Source organism: Lagenorhynchus albirostris, chromosome 9, assembly GCF_949774975.1.
Source record: "Lagenorhynchus albirostris chromosome 9, mLagAlb1.1, whole genome shotgun sequence".
NCBI lineage: Eukaryota > Metazoa > Chordata > Mammalia > Artiodactyla > Delphinidae > Lagenorhynchus > Lagenorhynchus albirostris.
The window spans coordinates 50954386-50979219 of NC_083103.1; the positions used below are offsets into that span (position 1 = coordinate 50954386).

The 24834-nt window shown below is 55.6% G+C and overlaps 2 protein-coding genes and 1 long non-coding RNA gene across 3 annotated transcripts in view; 2 read left to right on the forward strand and 1 right to left on the reverse strand.

The window, feature by feature from the left end:
- The first annotated feature begins 3912 nt into the window (after positions 1-3912).
- On the forward strand, positions 3913-6103 carry P2RY6 (pyrimidinergic receptor P2Y6). Its single transcript, XM_060159963.1, has one exon. It carries the CDS (start codon positions 4009-4011, stop codon positions 4993-4995), a length of 987 nt encoding a protein of 328 aa, XP_060015946.1. The 5' UTR covers positions 3913-4008; the 3' UTR covers positions 4996-6103.
- Positions 6104-8630: 2527 nt separating this feature from the next.
- LOC132526118 (uncharacterized) lies at positions 8631-12759 on the reverse strand. The gene is made up of 2 exons (XR_009542457.1): positions 12665-12759; positions 8631-12254 (listed from the first exon to the last, which is right to left on the reverse strand). It is a non-coding gene; the product is annotated as an uncharacterized LOC132526118 (long non-coding RNA).
- The window catches only part of ARHGEF17 (Rho guanine nucleotide exchange factor 17), a 51089-nt gene continuing 38799 nt past the window's right edge, over positions 12545-24834 (forward strand). Inside the window, exon 1 of the mRNA XM_060159957.1 lies at positions 12545-16171. Within this exon, the coding sequence (XP_060015940.1) occupies positions 12968-16171 (3204 nt within the window). The 5' untranslated portion in view covers positions 12545-12967. The remainder of the gene's footprint in view (positions 16172-24834) is intronic.

Sequence of the window (24834 nt, forward strand, 5' to 3'; positions counted from 1 at the left end):
GCTTTCGTCTGCTGGGGTGGGGATGTTTCCAGGAAGAAGATCTTTTCTCTGCCTCCTCGCTCCTTAGATTCAGTTTCCGCTAGGCATTGGTGTTGAGGGTGATGCGGCGGGGGGAGGCCCCCGCAGGGGCTATTTCAATCGGAGACAGCCCTGCCAGGAAACAGAGGAAGCTGCCCTGTCGGAGGTGTTACAGCCTGGGCTCAGGGCATGTCTGGCCTCCCCTTGGCCTAACACACTTGGGGCCGCCAAGGCGCTTCAGGGACAGGAGGCTGCATGTAAGTGTTGGCACATCTCGGGGGCCGTGGGCCAGGGTGGGTGGGGGAGGGGGGCAGGCAGGCTGGGTCCAGCGCTGACCTAAAGGAGGTCCACAGATTTGGGAGGTGGGCAGAGAGGAAGGGACTCCACCCAACTGGGGGATCAGAAAAGACAGAAGTAAGATTAGATCTGGAGCTTGATGGACACTTAGGGTTTTGACAAACAGAGATGGGTTAAATGGCATTTTGTGTGACGGGAACAGCAAAAATGGGGAAACCCGAGAGGAAGTCTGGATCTCTGGCCATGAATGGCCGTGTGTCTTGAGAACAGTGTGGCAAGAGAGGAAGGGGCGGAGTGAAGTACCTCATCTGGGGTACTTCAGATGAGGCTGGAGGGCTCGGCAGGGAGCTTGACTGTCGGGACAAGAGTTTGAGCTTTTCTTCAAAGGGCAGAGGGATACAGGGAAGGATGTAGTCAGAGCCACCTGCTAGAAAGCCCTCCACCGCAGGCAGAGCAGCTGGAGCCCAGGAAGAGGCTGGGGTCTGAGCTGGTCCAGGGCACAGGGCCCAAGAGTGAGTGACAGGTGTGAGAACTCGAAGGAGTGTCAGCTGCTGCCCAGAGGCAGGGACGACATGAGCCCTCCCTGGGACCAGCTCTTGCCGGGAAGTGGGAGAACAGCTCACCACTCCTAGGTCCTCAGAAGGTGAGTGGATCAGGAAGCCAGTGTGACCTTTCCTGGAGCAGACCTGAAGGCTTGCCTGGATCCCCTAGAGCAGCCCCTGCCTCCTTCCGGGAGGGCCACTCTCGCCAGTGAGCGCGAGGCAGAAAACACCTGGAAACTGCAGTCGCCTGAGGCAGAGGGCTGTCTCTCAGGGTGGTGTCCAAGGGCGACAGACCTCCCCAAAGGGCGGGGGGGTGCAGCACAATTCCTTCCACTTGCTGTCCATCCTCACCATAACCTTCTGTCCTAGCACGCTGCTCTCCTCTCAGGCCCTGCCTGCGCCCTCTTCCTCCTCACCTGGGCGCCCCCCCCCGGGGGCCTCACACCCCTCTCCATCCATGGAAATCTTCCTCAACCACCAGGGACTTGCTCCATCTTTCATCCTCCTCTGAAAAGTTTCTTCCATCCCGTGGCTCACACTGGTCTCCCCCCTCAGACTAGCATCTGTATGTGTATATGAATATGTGTATGTGTGTGCATATATCTGTATATGTATCTATCTACATCTGTACACTATGCCACATGCAATGAGCAAGTAGTGAGTACCCATTAAATGTTTGGCGTGTGAAAACAGAGTGAATGCATGAATGAAAGAATGGCTGGAACAAACGAATGAAGAGATGAATGAACTTTCTCTTGCCTGTACTAATCTTGGCTTCTTGGTGACAATGGGGGGACTGCTGTGCCTCCTCCTCTGGCCTCTACCTCATGCATAACTGCTTAGCTGGGTGCCCAGCACTCCTGCACATGGACAGGAAGAATCTTTGATAATTAAAGGTGTTGTAGCATGTGGGTTACAGACTAGAGAATCCAAACATCATCATTTTGCAGTTGCCCCGAATCTGGGTAAACTATTTTCATCAAAATCAAATTTTAAGTTGGGAGAAATTAGTTTGAGGAGTTATGTTTTGCTCTAATTAACTTTTAAAAATCTCATAACTTTATTTAGCAGGTATATTCACATTAAGAATAGCTCACCTTGCACCAGGGGGTAAGGGGTGCGGGAGGAATAAATTGGGAGATTGGGATTGACATATACACACTACTACATGTAAAATAGATAACTAATAAGGACCTACTGTATAGCACAGGGAACTCTACTCAATACTCTGTAATGGCCTAGATGGGAATAGAATCTAAAAAAAAGAGTGGATATATGTATATGTACAACTGATTCGCTTTGCTGTACCCCTGAAACTAACACAACATTGTAAATCAACTATACTCCAATTTAAAAAAGAAAAAACGAATAGCTCACCTTACCCTGTGCTAGGCACTGATCCTCACAACAACCCTATGAGGCAGGTACTATATTATCCCCTTTTATAGGTGTGGAAGCCGAGCATAGGGGTTCGGTGACGGGCCTAAGGCCACTAAGCTTACATGTGGCAGAGCTGGGATTTGAACATGGGCATCTGGACCAGAGCCCTTATACTCAGCTTCAACCCTCTGTCACCTTCTGAGTGCATTTGCAGGACTTCATGTTTTTTTCTGGGCCTCAGTTTTTCCCATCTGTAAAATAGGGAGAGGGGGTGATTTGACTCACTATCCCAAAGGCTTCCAGGACCATTGGATTTAAGTTGTGAATTCTCTCTGGACACCAGTAAATATGGAAATGCCAGTTGGGAGGTGAGTATCAATAAGTCAGACTGATCCCACCAGGGAAACTCTTGAGGCATTTGTGCTGCTGGCTCCCCCAAAACCTAGCTTGAAGGGATGAGTGGACAGATAAGGTGTAGGATACAATGGCATGGCATGGCATTTATTAAGCACCTACTGAATATCGGGTCTATGACAGTTTTACTGATAAGGACACAGGCCCAGAAAAGGCAAGCAACCTCCCCTTTGTAGAACAGCATAGAAGTAGGGGAGCCAGCATTTGAACCTGGCCTGCCTAGCTCTGAAGCTAGATTTATAACCTCTATACTTCATGTCCATGGGTCACACTAAGTTGCCTCCTCTTAGTCAGTTGGGTTCTGGTTCTGGCTCTGCTTCTAACTCACTAAGATTGAGCGGTCAGTGCCCCTCACTGTGCCTGGATTTCCCTCTCTGTAAAGTAGCTGTGGAGTTGGTTGGTCCCTCAGCCATTTGCCTTCGGGGGAAGCGGTTTTCACTCTTGCCACCAGGGGGAGCTGTGGCCCTAGTGGCTCAGCCAGACACGCCTTTGTAGCCAAAAGTCCCATGGAAGGATTTAGGGAACTCTTAAATCACCTCATTCCCCCATTCTACAGATAGGAAGACTGCAGCCAAAAGAATGACCATGGCTTTGGAAGGTGGAATCCAGGCTGAGGAGGAATCCAGGCTGAGGAGGACAGCTGGGTGCTGTCCTCAGCTCAGAAGTGTGGACATTCTACTCATGCTGATTAATTAATTACCAGGGCCTTCCCTGCCCTGGGCCCCAATTTTGGGCTCTCAGACACAGAGAGGCACCAGACCCGGCACTTCTCCTCAGGAGCTTCGCAGTCTGTGGGCAAGAGATAGACAAGCAGGCCCACCATGACCACAATCTCCAAACTCCAGGGAGCCCAGGGAAGCCCTGCATAGCATGATTTAGTGCCTCTAACCTCATGGCATCCTGACAGGTGGGTACATCAATCCCCCATTTTTCAGATGGGAAAACTGAGACTCAGATAAGGTACATCATATCACTCGCTCAAGTTCACACAGCTAGTAAGTAGCAGAGTTGGGATTCAAACCAAAGTCTGTCAATCTTCACTTACAGAGGAGACATTTGACTAGGGTTTTGAAGGATGAATAGAAATTCACCAAGAAGGTTGGTAGGAAGTGAATATTACAGCAAGAAAGTGGATTGGATTTCTCCCAAGCTTGAGCTTTATCGTATTCCAGGTTTCCTTAAAGTGAGGGCTGTGGAGGGCTTCCGTGGGGTGGTGAGTATCAGAGATGGTTCAGGTGGGGAGATCAAGGCCCAGAGAGGGACAGGGGCCTACTGGGTGGTCAATGAGTGTGGCTACTGACAGATTGTGTGTTGCTTCCCCAGCATCTCTGAATGTAGGAAGTCCAGTTGAACAGCCATGGAATGGGACAATGACACAGGCCAGGCCCTGGGCTTGCCGCCCACCACCTGCGTCTACCAAGAGAACTTCAAGCGGTTACTGCTGCCGCCCGTGTACTCGGTGGTGCTGGCAGCCGGCCTGCCACTGAACGCCTGCGTCATTGCCCAGATTTGCACATCCCGCCGGGCCCTGACCCGCACGGCCGTGTACACCCTGAACTTGGCCCTGGCGGACCTGCTGTATGCCTGCTCCCTGCCCCTGCTCATCTACAACTATGCCCAAGGTGACCACTGGCCCTTCGGAGACCTCGCCTGCCGCCTGGTCCGCTTCCTCTTCTACGCCAACCTACACGGCAGCATCCTCTTTCTTACCTGCATCAGCTTCCAGCGTTACCTAGGCATCTGCCACCCTCTGGCCCCCTGGCACAAGCGTGGGGGCCGCCGGGCTGCCTGGCTAGTGTGTGGGGCTGTATGGCTGGCCGTGACGACCCAGTGCCTGCCCACAGCCCTCTTTGCTGCCACAGGCATCCAGCGTAACCGCACGGTCTGCTATGACCTGAGCCCACCTGCCCTGGCCACCCACTACATGCCCTATGGCATGGCCCTGACAGTCATCGGCTTCGTGCTGCCCTTTGTTGCCCTGCTGGCCTGCTACTGCTGCCTGGCCCGTCGTCTGTGCCGCCAGGACGGCCCAGCAGGGCCTGTGGCCCGGGAGCGGCGCAGCAAGGCAGCCCGCATGGCTGTGGTGGTGGCAGCTGCCTTTGCCATCAGCTTCCTGCCTTTCCACATCACCAAGACAGCCTACCTGGCGGTGCGCTCTACGCCTGGCCTCCCCTGCCCTGTGCTGGAGGCCTTCGCGGCCGCCTACAAGGGCACACGGCCCTTCGCCAGTGCCAACAGTGTGCTGGACCCCATCCTCTTCTACTTTACCCTGAAGAAGTTCCGCCGGCGGCCACATGAGCTGCTACAGAAACTCACAGCCAAGTGGCAGCGACAGGGTCGCTGAGTCCACTGGGGCAGGACACGTGGAGTCTGGGCAACCATTGTGTTTGCCACTGTGGCTGGGGCATCAAAAGCTCCACCAGCCCCAAACCATGCAGAGAATTAGAGCTTAGCTCAGCTGGGCATAGAGTGAGAACCCCCCCGACCCCAAAACTTCACCAGCAACTATTTATTAAGCCCTTTTTCTGAACCAGGCCCTGTGGGTACAGAGAGAGACAAGCCTGGGCCTGGTTCTCCAGAAGGTCTCAAGAAGCCGTGGAGAGTTGGGGAGAGAGTTAAGCTGCTCACAAAAATATAGTACGGCATGTACTGTAACTGAGGAGTATGCTGCATACTTTGGAGTCACCAATAAAGGGAGTGAGAGAAGATGGGAGGGGTAAGTGAGAGCTTCTGGGAAGGGCCATTTGAGCTGGGTTTTGAGGGATGAATATGAGATCTCTGGGGGATGTGCTGTGTTCCATTCATTCATTTGGTCCTCTCTGCTCCTTGTCCTCATCTCCACACACTCCCGCCCCACCCCCTCTCACTACTCCTCCATTCCTTATTCCCTCCTCCCAGATCTCAGTTTTCCTCCTGTGGAACAATGTGGCCAGCCCATGGCTGCTAGTATGCCACACAGACCCAGTACTGGCAGAGCCAGCCATGGCAAAGGGAGCCTTCCACCTTAGAAGGTTAGAGCGGAGAGAGGAAAGGGCAGAGGGACAAGGCAGGGAGGGGAAGGACTGTACAACTTCTTCAGCATTTTTCTTTTAGCCCTGCCTAATCTCCAAGGCTCTTCAGCCAAGGAGGGCTCTGCAGGAGTTAAACTCCACAGTAATGTCTGAGGTGTGCTTGCAGCTGGAAGAGGAAGGGGGAAAACCAGGCCCCAGCCCATCTTGGGAATCCATTGAAAGTGTCCTTGCTGGAGAGGCTGACAATTTGGACAGAAGGCAGTTTGATTCTTTGGGTCACAGCAAGGTAGATGTGTGGGGACATCAGAAGACAGACTAGTTCTTAGTTCCCATATAGTGCAATGCTGTGCCAAGCAGTCCAGGTGTTACCCATCTTGCATCTGAGACCAGGCTCTTCAGCTGCCTGTCACGGGGGAGTAAGAGATGGGGGAGCAGAAGGCAGAGGGCCTCCGCCAACAGCCCAGGCTGAGCGCGGCAGCCAGTCCCAGATGACTGTCCCAGCAGGATGCCAAGAACTGTGACCCCTTGGTTACTTTTCCAAGAGTGGAAATTGTGGGCCGCAGGTAAATTCCATTCCCAGCTTCCCTTGCAAGGCAGAATAGCATAAAGGGTTCAGACCCCAGAGCAAGTTCACCTGGGTGTGTATCCTGGGTCTATCATTTCTAGCTGTGTTACTCTGGGGAAGTTATTTAACCTCTTCATACCTTAACTTCCATAACTGTAAAGTGGGAGTAATAATGGTACCTATTTTGTAAAGTTGTTGTGAGGATTAAATTAACTAATATGTGCAAAGCACTTAGAACAACGCCTGGAACGTAGTAGGCATGCAATGAATGTTACTGTTATAATGGTTTCGCCTTTTGCTCACACAAGTTCCTCTAGGGTCTGTCTCTAGGAATAGGCATAGGAGGTTTCTAAACAAGGAGCTTTAAGCAGGGGAGATTGCAAGGGTTTTTCTTCCTCCTTTAGCTAGGAGGCAGCTAGTCTTTTAAGAAAAAAAAAATTCAGCACACTTTCTTGAGAATAAGAGCCATAATCCATGAGCCCCATCTGTTCCTATAAGAAGGAAAAAAATCATTTATTACATGCCAGGACCAGGGAGGGATTCCAAGCACCATTTGAGGGGCTTGAATTCCTCCTTCCCTTTCCCCTCCTTTTGTTCTTTTCCTCTTCCTCACCGCCCTTCTCCCTTCTCACTTTAACCCAGAGCACTCTCAGTGATGGAGGGGCAGGGCAGGGGTGGGGGGCTTACTCTGGGAAGGTCTGCTTGCTGGCATGGGGACAGAGACGACACAGACAGGGGTGGAGTGCAGTGAGGGGCAGGAGGGACCAAAGGGGTTGCGGAAGACTTCCTGGGGGAAGGAGTGGTGCAGCTGGGTCTTAAAGGATAGATGTAATTACACTGAAGGAAAAAGGGTAAGGGTGTTCCCTGGTTCAGGGAACAGCACAAACAAAGGCATGGAGGCTGCCGGAGGAAGGATAGGTGGGGCTGTGGCCTGATATAAAGCTGGAGGGTTAGCAGGGCTAGAGAGGAAAAGGCTGCCGGCCAGGGAAGCACTGGGGAACCACAAGGACAGTAGTGGCCATAGGCCGGGCTCTGTGCATTCTGGGAACCATGCAACGTGTGGTATACTCATTTTCTCATTTAATCCTTATAATACCTTATAATGGGGAAGCTGAGACGCGGATGTGGGAACTGACTTACCAAGGTCACACAGCCTTTCTCTAACCCAAATACTAGATCCTCCCCTGCTTCACCCTCCCTTCCCTCCCCTTTCCTTTCTTCACCTGACTTCCAAGTGCCCACCTGCCCCACCCAGTCCTAGTAACTGGGGACCCCTAGGAAGTTGTGCCAACCACAATGTCAATTCTCTTTTAGTTAGGCACAGTCTCCTAGGATGAAAACTTCATTTCCTAGCCTCTCTTGCAGCTAGGTATGGCCAGATAAATTACTCCTGGTCCATGGGATATAAGCCAAATGCCCTAAGGCAGTTTAATATGGGAGGAGGGAATGTCTTTAAGAGACAGGTGGTGTCTGGCCTCCCTTCCCTTCTTGTTGCTTACATTGTGACATCACAGCTGGAGCACCATCTTGGAACATGAAAAGCAGCTTGCGTTTCTGACCATTCCAGTTTGGGGTCACCTAAATCCAGACTTTTGCATGAGAGAGAAATAAATGTCTACCTTTTTTAAGCCACCAGTTTTTCAGGCCTTTGTTACCCACAGCCAGAACTAATCCCTTTACTCAGTATGCCTACTGAGATGGTGGACCTCGGTGGAGGCCAGGCAGTGTCACGGACTGGAAGGGGGACAAGGTCCAGCCTGGTGTGGAGGGCGGAGGCCTCCACCTAAGTAGGAGCTAGGAGTCAACAGGGTCTGGAGACACCAGGAAGGCTTCTTAGAAGAGTGGCAAAGCCTGGGGAGTGCTCATCCCACTTTTGGCTTGAAGCTGAGGGAGTGGATGGGCTTCCTGAGGAAGAGAGTAAGAAGAGAGGGCCTGGATAGAGTCCTGGGAACTCTGGCATCAGGGCGCTGGGAAGGAGGAGGAGCCGGAGAGGTAGAGGGTCAAAGCCTGGGGTTTCGGAATGATGGTGGTATGATGGCGCAGTGGAGGTAGGTGAGTCAAGGAGCAGCTGGAGGGGAGGAAGTGGAGATGCTGGGTGGGGAAGAAGAGAGAGAGGAAGATTCCAAAGGAGGCCAGGCCCAGGGAAGGAGCTTCCAAGACAGGAAACCTGTGAGTGTTGGCTGCTGGAAGTTGATGACAGGGAGTCAGAGGGGCAGGGCCAAGATGGGGGAGCCAGAGAGTCAGGAACCAGGGTTTGTCTCAGGAGACTTCCATGCCAAGCAGGAAAAGCCCAGGGGCACTGGATCTGTCCTAGCGAGGATGCTGCTGGCTCCTCCCTCCAGCTCAGACCCAGCCCAACCCTCAGAATCCAAGGGCTGGGGGTGCAGACAAGGAAACAGTTCATCCAGCAAACAACATTTATTGAGCACCTACTGTATGCCAAGCATCATGCTGAGCATTGGGTCCCTGCCCTCAGTGAGCTCCTAGTCTGATGGAGGATGGCAATAATGAAATAAACACATACATATCTGGATCATTACAACCAGGCAGGAGAGCTCAGAAGAACATAAAGAGGGCCAGGGGACAAGGAAGGTGTCACTAAGGAGACAAAAAGCTCCTGGAATGGTCAGGGACCAATAGAGGCTGAGGACCAGGGGAGCCTTGACCCAGCTTGAGGTGAAGAGAAGGTTTCTTAGCTGAGGACTTTGGGCCTCAGTGCAGAAGGGCTGTTTCTGACTCTGACTTTGAACAAGCCCCCTTCACTTCTCTGAGCCTCTGTTTCCTTACCTGTAAAATAACGTTAATACTACCAGCCCTCCCTATGCCCCCAGAGGTATGGAGTGTGGAAAAGTTAGGGCATAATTTTCATAAAGTACAAAAGAGTATTATAACCCAAGAGAAGAATGGGCAGGAGACACAAACAGGCACTTCACTGAAAAGGAAACACATCATCAAAAAACATAGAAGAGGTATTCGACCCCAGCTTGACAATGCCTCTCCAATGTTGAACAACAGCATAGCTGTTGCTCCAGCACTTCTGCGCATGTGCACGTGAAGTCACGCACAACACTGAGCTGCACTGTTCACAGGCACGAACAGCTGGAACCGCCCAAATGCCCATCCATGAGAGAGTGGATGAATACACTGTGCTATATTCACACATCGGAATGTTAACACACAGCCAGAATGTACTATACCGACATGCAAAGTGGATAAATCTTAGCAGTATATTAAGTACAAAGAAATCCCAAAAAATTATACACAGCAAGATGCCCTTTTTATAAAGTTTTAAATAGAATGAAAATATATATTTTGAAGGAATACACAGATGCACTGAAACTATATGAAAAGGAAAGCAAGGGAATGCTGAACACAGGAGGTGATGGTAACCGTGGGTGGCGGGAAAGCAGCAGGAGAATGAGTGGTGGGAGAACTATATAATGAGATATAGAACATTGTAAAGGCCCTAGTTGTTTTGTTTTTTGATGGGAATCAATTAAATAACTGGTAAGAATGTGTCATGAATAAAAGGTTACAAATAATCCAATTCTGTGCACTTGAGGCCTAATTATACAGGAAAGGGGACCATCTCGGGTCAATTCTATTTGACTTTGGAACGGAGTTAGGAGCCAGACTCCCCCTAAGACAGCTCCTGTCCAGAGCTCATTGCTTCTTGGAGTCCCCTCACTCCTCATCTTTCTCCCTCGTAAGTGCCTGAGGCCCATCATTGGCATTGACTGTGACCATCACAATCTTCCTATCTTCATTTCCCCAAGGGATTCTACAGCCCTGATATTGCTGGGTCACCACAACTCACTGGGTAGATGGGTTATTGTTTTCATTCCCCTTTCACAGGTGAGGAGCCTGAGGCCCAAAGGGAAAGAGCAACATGCTGAGGGCCACCTGTCACATCTGTGAGGGTGCCTGCATTGGGCCCGGCTTAGTGTTGCTGTCCGCCCTGGCACCCAGTGCTTCCAGACCCCTTCTAGATGAATATTCTGAGGGTTAAAAACACCCAGGCCCTCTCTGTGCCTGGAAGATGACTTTGTCTCATCCTGAATCAGAAGGGGCTGGTGCGGGGAGCACTCATGACGTACTGTAAGCAGCCAGGCCGATCTCTGATTGGGTGAGCTTCCCATTGGGTGGAGGCCCAGCGTAGCTCCTTAAACACCCTCCCTCCCCACCAAGGGGATTCCTGGTCCAAAGGCCCCGAGGAGCCCACCTCAAGGCCAAGCTGCAGGGCGCTGGGAGCCTGTGACCTGAGTCTCTGCTCCTCTCCACCAGCTTCCCCATCTGTGATTTGGGAATAAAAACCTCTATCCTCTATCCCAGAAGTGACGTGAAGACAGAAAATGACCAGGTGTGACAGAGCTTGGAAAATTACCAATTTCAGATGGCAAGGGCCATCACTATTATTGGAGGGGGGCAGTGACTTCCAGGATGAGGGTCCCCCCCACCATACCAGAACAACCTAGAAGAGACAAGAGTCTGATTTCAAATAGAGTCAGAGAGAAGCACCCTTGGGGAAACTTAAATCCACTCCATACTTTTCAGATGAGGCAGCTGAGGCCCAGGGAATTGCAGGTATTTACCCAAGGTCACACAGCAAGGAAAGGGCAGAGAGACAATAGGCCAGACAGAGCTTTCTTCCTTGCTATCAATTTCCTGTTGAAGAGTGAGCGATACGCTGGCCCCTTTGAGACAGAGAGGAAGTAAGGTTGAGTTGAGGGACTTATTGGAGGCTGGTCTCAACTCAAAGAGGAAGAGCTTTCTCCCTACAGTTATTTCCCACAACCCAAGGGGAGCAGCAAGCAGGGCCCTGGGGTTCTCGCTGAGTCCTCCATGTCTCATGCGGTAGTCAGGCAATCCCTGAGTGTCTGCCTTCCTGCCCTACGCCCAGCCCTGCCTGTTCATCTGGACCGGGGCCTCCTGCTTCCAGGGCCTCCTAGCTATTGGGGCTCAGCCACAGTCCTCTTGGGCTAAGGGTAACATGAGTGTCCGCTGTTCCTGGGGAGGCTGATCCCAGGCCCAGGGAGGAGGAGGATACTGCTGGGGGCTCATCAGGGATATGCAACCAGCACAGGCTGTCTGGAGAAGCATGGTGTTTGAAGCTCCTGAAATCTGAATTTGAGTCATACCAGGAGCTGCCATTTCCTGACTTTGACACTGGTCAAAGTTCTTCTTCATGACCCACAGAGAAGGGGCAGTAAGATCTACCTCCAAGGGTGGTGTGAAGCAGTAGAAGCCACCCACACCTTGCCTGACAGGAGGGCGGATGGGAGTCAGGTAGGAGTGTAGGTTCGGCAGTGGTAAATCGAGGGCGTTCCCATCAAAGCGCCTTTTGTGTGTGAAGTCGAAGGAAGGGCAGTGCACTTTGTGAAGGGAATAGGTTTGAAACGGCTCCTGAAGGGACTAGTTAACGACTAGAAGGAAGTAAAGGAAGTGAAGTCTTCCCAACTCTCCGGGTTTTTTTTTTGTTTTTTTTTTGGTGGCGGGTGCAGCTTTAGTCGTCCAAGGCTCCACGGGGGTGGGCGAATCCGGCCGGTAGGCGGCGCTAGAGCCGCGTTCCCCAGAGAGCTGGAGAAGGAGGGGGCGGGGTACAAGGCGCGCGGCTGGAAACGTGGGGGCGTGGTCACAAAGGGTGGGGACCCCTGGAGCGGCTTGGGGAGGGTGGGGGGACAGTCAGAGCTGGACTGGCCGCAGAGGTGGGAGGGGCGGGGCGTTTGGGGGCGCCAGGGGCTGGACCCGGTCGCAGTTACAGCGGGATTCGCAGCGAAGGACCTGGTAGGAGGCGTGGCCTGGGCGGGGTGAAGGGGCGGGACAGGGAGCAGCAAGCGCCCGGGTTGGTCTGCGGCGCGCACCGCTCCCCCTGGAGGCGAGTCTCTCGGCTGGGAGAGTGTTTCTGCTTTTACCGGAGTGTCGGTGTTGTGTACGAGAGTTTGTGGGTCCGAGGTTGCCATGTTGGGGTCCCTTGGGCAGGAGGCGTTTCCGCCCGAATGCAGAGGGTGCGCCACCCCGACTATACGCCTGCGGAGCCGACCACACTCAGAGTTTGCGTGTTGCAGCGAGTGCTGGGGGGATGGGGGTCCGCTCTGCCCGCTGAGCTCCCGAGGGGCTCATCTGGAGGGTCGCTTCAGTCAGCCTGTGCTCAAGCAGTCTTATTTCTCCTTCCGCTCCTCCCCGATTCCCTCCCCTCTCCCTCACTCCCGATTCCCAGACTAGAGCGCGCCGGGAGCCCACCCCCTCTTTTGGGCGCGAGGCCCCGCCCCCACCCCCTTTCCTCCGCCAGAAAGTTTATTTGCAACAAAAGGGAGCGAGGAGCAGGCAGCCTAGAGGGAGGAAGCGGGAGCCGGAGCGGGAGCGCGAGGGGAGGCAGGCAGGCCGGCTGGCGGGCGGGCGCAGAGCGGAGGAACGGAGCGCTGGGATCCAGCCAGTACCGGGTCGGGCCGCGATGCTCCGGGTCGCACCGGGCGAGGCGGGGGCTGGACCCGGGAGTCGACTCTGAGGCGGGAGGGGTCGCGCGGGATGGAGCCGATGCGGCCCGCTGGCGCAGAAACTTGAGGCGCAGCAGATAAACCTGTGCTCCGGTCCCTGCACCCTTTCCCCGCTAACCGCCTCGCACTGCGGCTGCGGGACCCAGGCCTTCGGACGCCGGCCGCTGCGCTCCTTTGGGGCGGGGGCGCAGGGGGGGTTGGCCGCGGCTCCCCGAGGCCAGCCCCCCCAGAGTGAGTGCCGCCACCATGGCGGACGGGGCGCCCCGGCCCCAGCTTTATCGCAGCGTCTCGTTCAAGCTGCTGGAGCGCTGGAGCGGCGGGCCAGGGCCGAGGGAGGAGGCAACGGACGCCTCCGGGCTGCGGCGCCGCGCCTCGTGCCGGCCGGTCTCGGACGTCGCGGGCCAGCCCTCCCGGCGCGTGTCCAAGCTGGCGTCTGGGCCCCCGGCCGCCCCCGCGCAGCCGCGCCCGCTCCGTAGCCTCTCGCCGTCGGTGCGCCAGCTCTCCAGGCGCTTCGACGCGCAGCATCTGGACGACAACGCCACTGGGGCCCGAGACGGGGGCGTTTCCCCCGGGGCCGCGGAAGAAGCGGCGGAGGGAGCCGCGCGCGGGGCCTGGCCCAGCGTCACCGAGATGCGCAAGCTCTTTGGTGGCCCTGGATCCAGGCGGCCCAGTGCCGACTCTGAGGCTTCGGGGACGCCCAGCCCCGACGGTGCCGCGTGGGAGCCCACGACCCGGGAACCCCGGCAGCCACCGACGCCACCTCCTCGGACGTGCTTCCCCCTGGCGGGCCTGCGTTCGGCGCGGCCGCTGCCGGGCCCAGGGACCGAGGGGAGGAGGCGGCGGCAGCAGCAGCAGCAGCAACAGGAGAGAGCGCAGCGTCCGGCGGATGGTTTACATTCTTGGCATAGCTTCTCCCAACCGCAGGCCTGGGCCCGGGCCTCCCGCTCCTCCTCCTCCTCCATCGTTTCCTCCTATCGTGTCAGCAGCAGTCGGACTGCCAGCTCCAGCGAGGAGGAAGAGGAGGGCCCGCCGCCGCCGCAGCCCGGGGCGCAGAGTCCGGCCTACCACGGCGGCCACTCCTCAGGTAGTGACGAGGACCAAGACGGTGAGGGCGGCCACTGCTGGGGAGGGAGGCCGGGGCCCAGGCCTAGAAGCTCCGTCTTGGATAAGGACTGTAGGCCAGACAGTTATGGGTTAAATCTGGGCAGCATGGACTCGGCAAGGGGAGCCAGGAGCCCCGATCCCCCAACATCTCCAAGAGCCCCTAGGGAGGAAGGACCCCAGGAGTGGGGTACTGGCTCTCCTCCTTGTGGACCAGGTCCCCAAGAAGGACTTCGGTCCTTGTCAGACACTGTGGGGGCAACTTTCCGCGTGGCCAAGGTGAGCTTTCCCACGTACCTGGCCAGCCCAGCAGGCTCCCGTGGTAGCAGCCGTTATTCCAGCACAGAAACTCTCAAAGAAGAGGACCTGTGGGCTAGCCGGAGCTCTGGGAGCTGGGGCGTGTATCGCTCCCCTAGCTTTGGAGCTGGGGAAGGGCTTCTAAGGCCCCAGGCTCGAACCCGCACCAAGGGACCTGTGGGCACCACGAGAGCGTTGAGGGATGGAGGATTGGAGCTGGACAAGAGCCGGCAACGGAAGTCCTTGTCGAATCCAGATATTGCCTCAGAGACCCTGACGCTACTCAGTTTCCTGCGTTCAGACCTTTCAGAGCTGAGGGTCCGAAAGCCTGGTGGGCGACATGAGGACCTTGGGAGCGGCCCTTTAGATGGCAGAGATTCGCCATCAGCAGGTGGCTCTGTAGGGCAACTTGAGCCCATGCCCTCCCCGGCCCCAGCATCATCTGGCACCCGCCCCACACTGAAGGACTTGACGGCCACCCTTCGAAGGGCAAAGTCATTTACCTGCTCTGAGAAGCCTATGGCCCGCCGCCTACTCCGCACCAGTGCCCTGAAGCCCAGCTCATCTGAACTCCTGCTGGCAGGCCCAGGTGCCGAGGAGGATCCACTGCCCCTCGTCGTCCAGGATCAGTATGTTCAAGAGGCCCGTCAGGTTTTTGAGAAGATCCAGCGCATGGGTGCCCAGGAGGATGATGGAAGTGATGTCCTCCCTGGAAGTCCTGACTGGGCAGGAGACGTGATCCGAGGGCAGCGGTGCCAGGAAGAGCTCTCCGGCCCTGAGTCTAGTCTGACAGATGAGGGCATTGGGGCAGACCCTGAGCCTCCTGTTTCAGCATTTTGCAGCCTGGATACCGCAGGGGTGTGGCGACCCCTTTCCTCATCCTCAGCCCAGACCAACCACCATGGCCCTGGGGCTGAAGACAGTCTGGGAGGGTGGGCCCTGGTGTCCTCTGATACCCCTCCCACACCAGGTGCCCTCCGCCGGAGACGCAAAGCCCCGCCTTCGGGCCCTGGTGGGACTGAACTGAGCAATGGGGAGGCAGGTGAGGCCTACCGATCTCTGAGTGACCCAATTCCACAGCGCCACCGGGCTGCCCCCTCTGAGGAGCCCTCTGGGTTCTCCGTGGATAGCAACCTCCTGGGCTCGCTGAGCCCCAAGACAGGGCTTCCGGCAGCCCCAGCTGTGGACGAGGGCTTGACCAGCGGCCACAGTGACTGGTCTGTGGGCAGTGAAGAGAGCAAGGGATACCAAGAGGTTATTCAGAGCATTGTTCAGGGCCCTGGTGCCTTAGGGTGTGTGGTCGATGACAGGGCTGCTGGCAAAGCCCCCAAGAAGAAATCTCTGAGTGACCCCAGCCGCCGTGGGGAGCTGGCTGGGCCTGGATTCGAGGGCCCTGGAGGGGAGCCCATCAGAGAGGTCGAGCCCATGCTGCCTCCGTCCAGCAGTGAGCCCATCCTCACAGAGCGGCGGGCAGAACCAGAAGAGCCCAGTCCTGCCAGGGGCCGGGCACAGTCTGAGATGGCCCTACCTGAGGCCCCACCTGCTTCCTCCACTGCCCACCGTGACTTCCACCTTGACCCAAAACTGGCTGATGTTCTGTCCCCACGGCTCATCCGCCGTGGTTCCAAGAAGCGCCCAGCTCGGAGCAGTCATCAGGAGCTACCGAGAGAGGAGGGCATTCAGGACCAGGCTGGCAGCCTGTCTCGGGCCCGACCCTCCTCCAAACACGTTCGTCATGCCAGTGTGCCCTCCACCTTCACGCCTATCATGGTGCCTGAGCCACCGACTTCCGTTGGCCCCCCTGTGGCTGTACCAGAGCCCATGGGCTTCCCTGCCCAAGCCCACCCCACGTTGCAGGCACCATCTCTTGAGGACGTCACTAAGCAGTACGTGCTGACCCTCCACTCCAGTGAGGTCCCTGCCCCAGTGCCAGTGGATATGCCCTGCTTGACTCCGATTGTACCGCCCTCTGCCGAGGCCAAGCCCCCTGAGACGGTCCGGGCTCCAGATGAGCCTGCTCCAGCCAGCAAGTGCTGCAGCAAGCCACAAGTGGTGAGTCTTTGTGGGGGACCTTTGGGGTGGGGACGAAGGAGGGCCAGGGACAGTGACTTATGCAGGAGTCTCTTGAGTGTGCTCACTGGGCAGGTGCCCAGGTCTGAGGGAGATTCTCTGGTTCTGGAAGTGCCCAGGCAGTTTTAAGAGTGTTACTGACACAAGGCTCCTGTCTTCTCAGGCCCCAGAGGCTTCAGGCTTCTGCTGGTACTAATGTCAGAGGTTCTTATCTGCTCTAAGGTATTCTGGGTGATAATTACAAAGGGTTTTAATCAGGTCCTTTAGATGTTTTTCAGGGGCTGGTTTTAAAGATTCCTATCTGGTTCTTTGTTATCAATACATAAGGAGATGTGAGGGTGATGGAACTTTCTCAAAAACCTTGCTGCCTTATTGACCAAACCCCTTGTAGGGTGTTTGGCTCAGGGGCCCACAGTTGACATGGGTTTGCCATTACTAATGTGGCTTTCCCATGTCAGATCAAAATCTGGGTCTGAGCCTGGGCCTGGGAGAATTGGAGAGGTACAAGGCATTACTTTACGCAGTAGTGGAGAGGGCTCCATGAAGTACATTGGCAGCCCTGGCTATTCTTTGTGACTCAGTCTCCCCATCTGTAAAATCAGAGGGGTTGTGGACAAGGTGGTGCCTATATCTCCTTCCAGCTGTGCTGTACAGATTTGTGGGGAGTCCATGGGTTGGAATTGGGACACTCTTTGGGCCTGAAATCTGCTAAAGCCTCCTCCAGTTAGAATGGGTACCTCTGAGAGAGGGCAGGGTCAGGGAGGAGCTGCTGAAGTTCAGCAAAGAGGGGCCTTGAGAGAGGTTGGGAGTGGTTCTGGCCCCCACAGGCAAGGCTGCCTCTCTGGGTCAGGATGGGGGCGCTGGTCCCCCATCCTGCCGGTTTGCATCTTCTCCCCACCCCACCCCCTTCCTGGTGACTCTGAGATGCTTCCTCCTTCCCCTGTCAGACCCCAGGCCCCGGGGGACTCGCTCTCGGGGAGAGGCTCTCGGCCTCCACTTCTTCCTTCTGGCTTCAGCTGTCCCTGGAGTTTGGGCTGTGGGTTCAGATGGGTTCTCGGCAGTGTGGTGCCGTGGCATCCCAGCTGGAAGCTAGATTCGAGGCTCTGGATTTTGGGCTTAGAGTGGAGATGGCCTGGGGTTATTTCAGCCGTGGCCTGTGCTCCCACTGTGTTCCCTGCCAGAGTGAGGTGCCTGGAAACCCTAAACCCTGGACTACTTTGGTTACTGCCGGTTCTCAGTGCCCTCACGGCCCCTCTAAACTCTCTCTCTCTTTGTTTCTCTCTGCTGTCTCTAGTTCCCCGGTCCTGGCTCTGGTGTCTCTCACAGAGGCTGCAGAGTCAGTAGGCAGGGAGTGGGGAGAGGGGACATTTTGGACCTGTCCTTCTTTCTGAGAGCCTGGTAGGCCGACTCAGGTGCCCCTAACTCCAGTGCCAGTTGTCTTTGGAATGTCAGGGTGGGGGAGGGTGACAGCAGGGGCAGCTCCTGCCAGGGGCCCCATCCCCAGGTGCTTTTCCCTTATAATTATCTCCTCTGGGAGAGAGCAGGGGTGAACCAAGGGACTCGGGGAGACTGGGGGGAGGGGGACTGTTCCTAAGAAGAGGCATTGAGACCCAGAGAGGAGGTGGGAGTTTTTGCAGAATTGGCTCCTGGTCTACTCATCATATTGTCTCCACGTCCCACGTGATCCTCAGGGATCATGTGGAACAGGGATCTCAGCCCTGCCACCCCAGCTGCCCCTAGGGGTTGTGAGGTGGGACATACCTGCCCATAACAGGTTTCTCCCTGCCCTCAGTGGAGGCTCTCTCCAGCCTCCAAGCCTTTGTTCACTCCAGTCCTCCTATCTGTCCAGGCCCAGCTCGCTAGCCCCTCTTACCCCTTAGGGGAGAGAACTGGTGAGTCTGTCATTGGAAGAACAGGGTTTGAGCCCTGGCTCCAGATCCTTGTGTGGCCTAGGGTCAGTCACATCCCTGCTTTATGCCTCACCTTCCCCTTCTGCAAAATGAGGTTGATGGTCTCTTCCTGGCAGGCTTGTGTACTGTGAGTGGGTGGTGTGATCATGCCCTCCCTGGGGGCAGGAGAGGGAGAAAAACAGGGTCCACTGCCTCAGCTGCTTCTCAGGGAGCAGCCTTGGCCCCTCCTCCCTGCCCCCTACTGATTTCCGAGCACAGGGCTGGGCATTCTGGGCCTCAGTATAACCTGGTGGACTTCAGTCAGCTCAGAAGAGATTCCCCATCCCCTAATTCCCCACCCACTCATAAAGCCTGGAAGTTCTTCCTTCTGCTAGCCTGAATCCCTCCTGCTGTCTGTCCCTTTCTTTCTGGCTCCAGGAGGATGGGGAGCAGCTGTCCAGCCCTCCTTCTGGCCTTCACGGAGGAGACAGTGTTCCCTTGTTTCGGGCTCAGGGCTCCAGTCACGCTCCCTGGCCTGTGGGTGGAGATGGTGTGGTGTGGGCTTCAGAATAAGAAGGGAAGAGTCTGTCACGCTTTGCTGATGAGGCAGAAGCCAGTGTGAGCCCAGCCAGGGGGCTGGCAGGAAAGGCCCCGGGGACAGAGGGAGTCCCTGACCCACCCCTGGGCTGCAGGAAGTCCCTCAAAGTCAGGTCTCTCCCACCCCAAAATCTGTATTTGCACTCTGTGTGGTGCTGCCTCTCTGTTGGGAGCAGGAAGCCTGGTTCCAGACCTGGCTTAGCCTCTGACTTGCCCTGAGATCTGGACAGAGTCATCTTGGGCCTCGGTTTTCCCATCTGTACAGTGGGTGGTCTTTGCCTGGTCATTGAAGCTCTGTAGCAGAGACTCAGCCTGCAGGGTGGTCAAGGGAAACAGGAGGAGTCGGGGTATGGCTGGAAGGGAGAGAAAGGCAGCTCTATGCATCAGCTGTAAGAACCTAGGAGCCCAGGGAATGAGGGATAACTCATGGTCGCTTTCCATGAACGGATGTGCTAGGGGGAGGAGGCCCAGTTGTGGAGCCTCCCTGCCCTGCTCCCTCCCACAGCCCTTGTCATTTCCACTTAGGCCCACGGTGGCCTGGATGATCAGCGACTCTTCATCCCAAGGCTTCCCATCCTGCCCTAAAGTACAGTCTCATGATCTAACCTTCTGCCCTCAGGTACCTGATACCCGTTTGACAGAAGTGACAACTCTAGTCCAGAAATAGGAAGTGACTTAAGTCTCAGAATCAGATGGATGGACTCAGAGAACTTTAGCGTATTGAAATAGCAGTAAGAGTGGCTAACATTTATTAAGTGCTTACTATATGCCAGACACTCTGAATGTTTCATTCTTCAAAAATGAAAGCTGTGGGCTTCCCTGGTGGCGCAGTGGTTGAGAGTCCGCCTGCCGATGCAGGGGACACGGGTTCGTGCCCCGGTCTGGGAAGATCCCACATGCCGCGGAGCGGCTAGGCCTGTGAGCCATGGCCGCTGAGCCTGCACGTCCAGAGCCTGTGCTCTGCAACGGGAGAGGCCACAACAGTGAGAGGCCTGTGTACTGCAAAAAAAAAAGAAAGCTGTGAGAATCTCACAAGGCTGAATTCTTAGAACTGCAGACTCAGATTCCCACTGAATCCTAGAATGTCATTGTCTTAGAGGCGAAGAGGCCCGAAGAGTCCCTGTTTCTTGGTGGAATTGGCCTAGCATCTGAGTAATGGGGCAGGGTCAGGGGGCATTGGGGGCATCACCTGCACACCCCTGTCTGAACACTTTCATGGTAGTTATTTAATTCACTGGAGCCCATGTTTGCGGTGGGAAGAACTTCAAGACTCAGAAAGGAGAATGCCGACTTTAAGGTCCCACAGTATGGCAGGGCACAGCGAGGTCCGTGCACCACCCTGACCTTGTCCCCGCCCCCTGCCCCCAGCAGACATGGCTCCCATCCCCAGCTTGCCCAGCCAGCTCCCTGCCTTGCAGAGGAACGCCAGGCTGCAGCTCTTTGTCACCTTTCTTCACTCTGTCTCCTTGGCAGGGAACCCACAGGGGTGGGGATTCTCTCCTTTCCCTCCTTGGCTCTTTGCTATGATTTTTCCATGGAAACTGGTTCTGGGAGAGGAGGCGATTAGGACATTTGGAATTATGAGTGGTACCAAATATCTATAATTAAATGTCTTGTCACCCAGCAGGAGGAGGGTGGGAGGGGGAGGACAGGCACAGGGCTGTCCCTTTCCTCTGTTTATTCCCTGCCCCCACCCACTCCTTCCTAAGCGCCCTGGGCTATTGGGGGAGTGTGGCCCAGGAATGGGTTGTCCTCCCCTCACCACAGGGAAGAGTTGGGGGATGGACCAGAGTTGAGTCTGACATTTTCCAGCCCCACATTTCCAGGACCAGCTGGGTTTGGGAGGCTGGGAGGCTGCTGCTAATCCTGTCCCCAGGGGGCTCCCAGTGTAGGAACTTGCCCCTCCTGCTTCCTTCCCCGCCCATCTGTGATCTTTCAGGCTACACATGCTGCCCCGCAGTGGGGTGGAGGCATCCCCAGGCTGCCTGGGGCGCCGAAACACTCAAGAGAATTCAGGATCTAGTAGCAGCCTGGAAGGGGCTGTAGGATGTTGAGGGAGTGGCCTGGGGGCTGGCAGGAGAGGCTTCCTGAAGGAGCCTCTGTCTGGAGCTTGGCTTTGAAAACTGGGAGAATTTGAACATCCAGAGAAGAGAGGGAGGGGTTCTAGGAGGAGGGCATAGCATGGGCAGAGGCTGGTAGGTGGGAAAGAATATGTTAAGTTGTGTGCCCTAGGAGTTTGTTTCAGAGACTTGGGTGAGCCTTGATAAGGCAATGCATTCATCCATTTAGCAAATACTTACTGAACCCCTAGACACTCAGGCACTCTCCGAGACCCTGGGATACAACAGCAAGCAAAACAAAGGCCTGACCTCATGGAGCTTCCAGACTAGTGAGGAGACCTATCTGTAAATGGATACATTGTGCTACAGGCAGAGATGGGGGCTGGGGAACAAAAGAAACCAGGATAAGTGACTAGAGAATGACAGGGAGGGGTACTCTGTTAGATTAAGAGATCTGAGAAAGTCTCTCTGAGGACGTGAGATTGGACCAGAGGCCTGGAGGGAGCAAGACAGGTGGCTGTCTGTGAGGTGAAGAGAGGAACAGCAAGTGCAAAGGCCTTGAGGTAGCAGTCAAGAGGACTGTGTGGATGGAGTTAAGTAGGCGATGAGGTCAGAATTAAGGGAGGATGGAAGTGGGTTGGGGCCAGATGAGGTAGATTTCGCAGACCAATAGGAGGTTTTCCGTGTTTACTTGAGGTGAGTTGGGGCAGGCACTGTTGCAAGGTTCTGAGTAGAGCGCTGACCTAATCTGACTTAGGCTTTCACAAGTCTGCTCGGGCTACTCTGTGGGGGTAGATTGCAGAGGCCGTGGAGGGGGGGGCAGGTGGATCAGGGAGGCTGATCAGGAGGCCACTGGAATAATCTGGACAAGAGATGATGGTGGCTTGGGCTGGGGCAGAGGCAGTAGGGTGGTGGGTTTCTGCTGCAGCCCAGAGGGCTTTGTGAGGGCCTGGACTCCAGCATTCAAGGTGAACAAAGAGCTACTCCAGCTCCTATGCCTGGGCAGTGTGTGATGGGTCACTGAGAGTGAGGAGGGGAGATTGACAAAACCCCCAGGGTAGACTGGAGCTTTACGCTGCACTAGCTGCCCCCTGTAGACCTCTGTTGGTGTGACTCAAAGGCTAGGAGGATGGAGGTTCCCAGGGCCCCAGTGAGGCAAGTGACAGTGCCTTATCCCACTGGTGTCTTCTCCACAGCCACTATGACACCTGTCAGCTGCAGCTTGCATGTTACCTGAGACAGGGAGCTCACACCACCCAAAGGCAGCCCTGTCCCTCCCATCTGGTCCTCTAGCTAGGTGGGCATCCCAATATACGGATGAAGCAGGCCCAGAGCGGACAGAGGCTTACCCAAGGCCCTGTGTCTCAAGTATGGAATTTGGCCCAAGGTGTCCTGACTCCTAGGCCATACATTGTCCCCGCAGAGTTCCCACTGAGCAGAGTTGGCAGGGTTGCTGGTAGTAGGGCGGGGGAAGGGGGAGCCTATGTTTCCCAGAAAGGCTCACAGCTCTGGCGTACTTATTGGGAAATGTGCCCAGGCAGCCTGGCGCCTTGCTGGCAGGCCCTGAAATGGGGGCCCTGGGTCCCTTGGGAAGCAGGAGCTTATTAGAGACATGCCCCCCCCATGGGAGTTGATACTTCATGCAACTCCCCCGCCATTACCCATCCCCAGGCCTCTGAGGCATTCCAGGGGTGTACAGAGGCAGAGGAAGACTGCCAGGCTGCCACACTCTGAGCTGTGAGTGGGCCCCAGCCCATGACATGCAGGGCCCCAGCCAGGATATCTGAGCCCTGCTCCAGTAGCTATGGGGCTCACAAGGGATGACTTGGTATGACACATGGAGGTCTGCACTAGGGGTCAGGAGACGTCGGTTCCAGCCTTAGCCTCACCATTTTCCTGCTGTGTGGCCTTAAGTAAGACCCTTCCCCTCTCAGAGCCATGGATTCCTCCATGTTCTTGGGCACCAGGAAAAACCTCCTCTCCTGCTAGGAGAGGCAACAGCTGTCCTTAGTAGGATCCCAACTTGTAGACTGAAGTGCTGGTGTGGGGCTCGCAGCCCCCTTAGGCCACTGAGGAGACTGAGGCTCAGAGTGGGGCTGGGACTCACCCAGGCCTGGCCCCCAGGGCCCTTTTCCCTACGACCAGCTGCTGCTCTGCACCCCTCCACACACATAGCGGGGGGCCTCTCCCCGCACTTGTGAGCTGTGGGGCTCACTCTGGAGCCTGTGCACAGAAGTGTTGATGCTGCCGCTGCTGGGACGTTAACACTTCCTCTGGGGCTTGGGGAAGTCACGGGGCTCTGAGACACTCCCTGGGCAGGGAGAGAGGAAGAGGGGAGTCTCCAGAGGTACCTGAGGTGGGAGGCACACGAGCTAATACCAGGGTCTAGGCTGGCAGATAGGTGGTGTATTAGTTCCCTATTGCTGCTGTAGCAAATTGTAATGCTTAGTGACTTAATACAAATGTCATCTTACAGTGCTGGAGGTCAGAAAAAATGGGTTTCACTGGGATAAAATTAAGGTGTTAGCAGGGCTGCGTTCCTTCTGGAGGTTTTAGGGGAAAACCCGTTTCCTTGCCTTTTCCAGGTCCGGTGGCTGCCGGCACTTCTTGGCCCCTGGCCCCTTCCTCCAGTCTCAAAGCCGGCAGTATAGCATCTTCAGATCGCTCTCTCACTCTAAACCAAACCTCCTGCCTCCCTTTTATAAGGACCCTTGTGATTACTCTAGGCCCACTTGAATCATCCAGGATAATCTTCCCATCTCAAAATCTTTACTCACATCTGCAAAGTCCTTTTTGCCACGTAGGATAACATATTCACAGGTGTATTAGGATGTGAACGTCTTTGGGGGCCATTATTCTGCCTGTGACAGGTGAGCAGAGGGGTCGGGCTGTCGGCTCCTGGAAGCCAGAGCCCAGGGTAGATGCTGGCACAGGGTAGAGCTGGTGGACGCAGGCCCACTACTTTTATCCTGCATTCATTTCTTTCCCTGATCATTTGTCATTTTTTCATTCATTCAGCAATTGTTGAGCCCCTTGATGGGCAATAGGGACACACAGGGAAAGCTTGGACATCATCCCTGCTTGTCAGGAGTTCTCAGCAAGGGTCTTAGCCTTCTGATGTGGGTGGGGTCCAGAGGGTGGCCGAGCCCTGCTCTGGTGGGAGAGGGACAGAAGAGCCAATGGGTCCCCTGTGGATGGGCTTGGCTTCTAGGGTGGCTGGCTAAAAATTGGGATAAAGCAGCTCCCAAGAAGAGCAGTTGGCAGGAGAGTTTAGAGCCAGGGCAAAGAGAAAAGAGGGGGATCTAGGATGGGGGTGGGAATCACATCTCTGCTGGGCTGGCCCGGGCTGACTCGGGGCAGATGGTGAGGAGCTCCCTATTCCCATGTGCTGGGAGCTCCATGTTGGGGATCGGTGACCCTGGTGCTGGGTTGGACCAGAGGGCCTGTCAGGTCCCTTCACGCCCTGAGGGGCCGAGGTGCTGCCCAGGAAGTGGCACCTGAAGGATGGCACGTGGAGGGTAAGGAGCATGGTCCGCGTCCCTTCTCTTCTCAGGCTGGCTTTGAGACCCAGGGCAACCATTTATGGACCCCTCTGAATCCATAAAATGGGTGCATTACCCCTTTACTCCGCCAAGGATTACTATCAAGATTAAATGAAATAATGCCAAGAGGGTTTCCTCAAGAAATGTTAGTTCCTCCCCCATGACTAAGATGCTAAGATGTGGGCTTCCCTGGTGGCGCAGTGGTTGGGGGTGCGCCTGCCGATGCAGGGGATGCCGGTTCGTGCCCCGGTCCGGGAGGATCCCACGTGCCGCGGAGCGGCTGGGCCCGTGAGCCATGGCCGCTGAGCCTGCGCGTCCGGAGCCTGTGCTCCGCAATGGGAGAGGCCACAACAGTGAGAGGCCCGCGTACCGCCAAAAAAAAAAAAAAAAAAAAAAAGATGCTAAGATGTTAGGATTCTAAGAGAAATTGATTCCAAGTTGCTCAGATTCTCGTTCTCTCTTTCCAGCCATGAAGCAGGACAAAGCTCTGGACAGGAGGGCTGGTGGGGTCCTGGCTACATCTGTAGGGTTAGTGGCCCAGCAGCCTGGGCCTTTGG

Coding starts and splice junctions, on each gene's coding strand:
- P2RY6 (XM_060159963.1), top strand. CDS start 4,009: ATGGAATGGGACAATGACACAGGCCAGGCCCTGGGCTTGCCGCCCACC.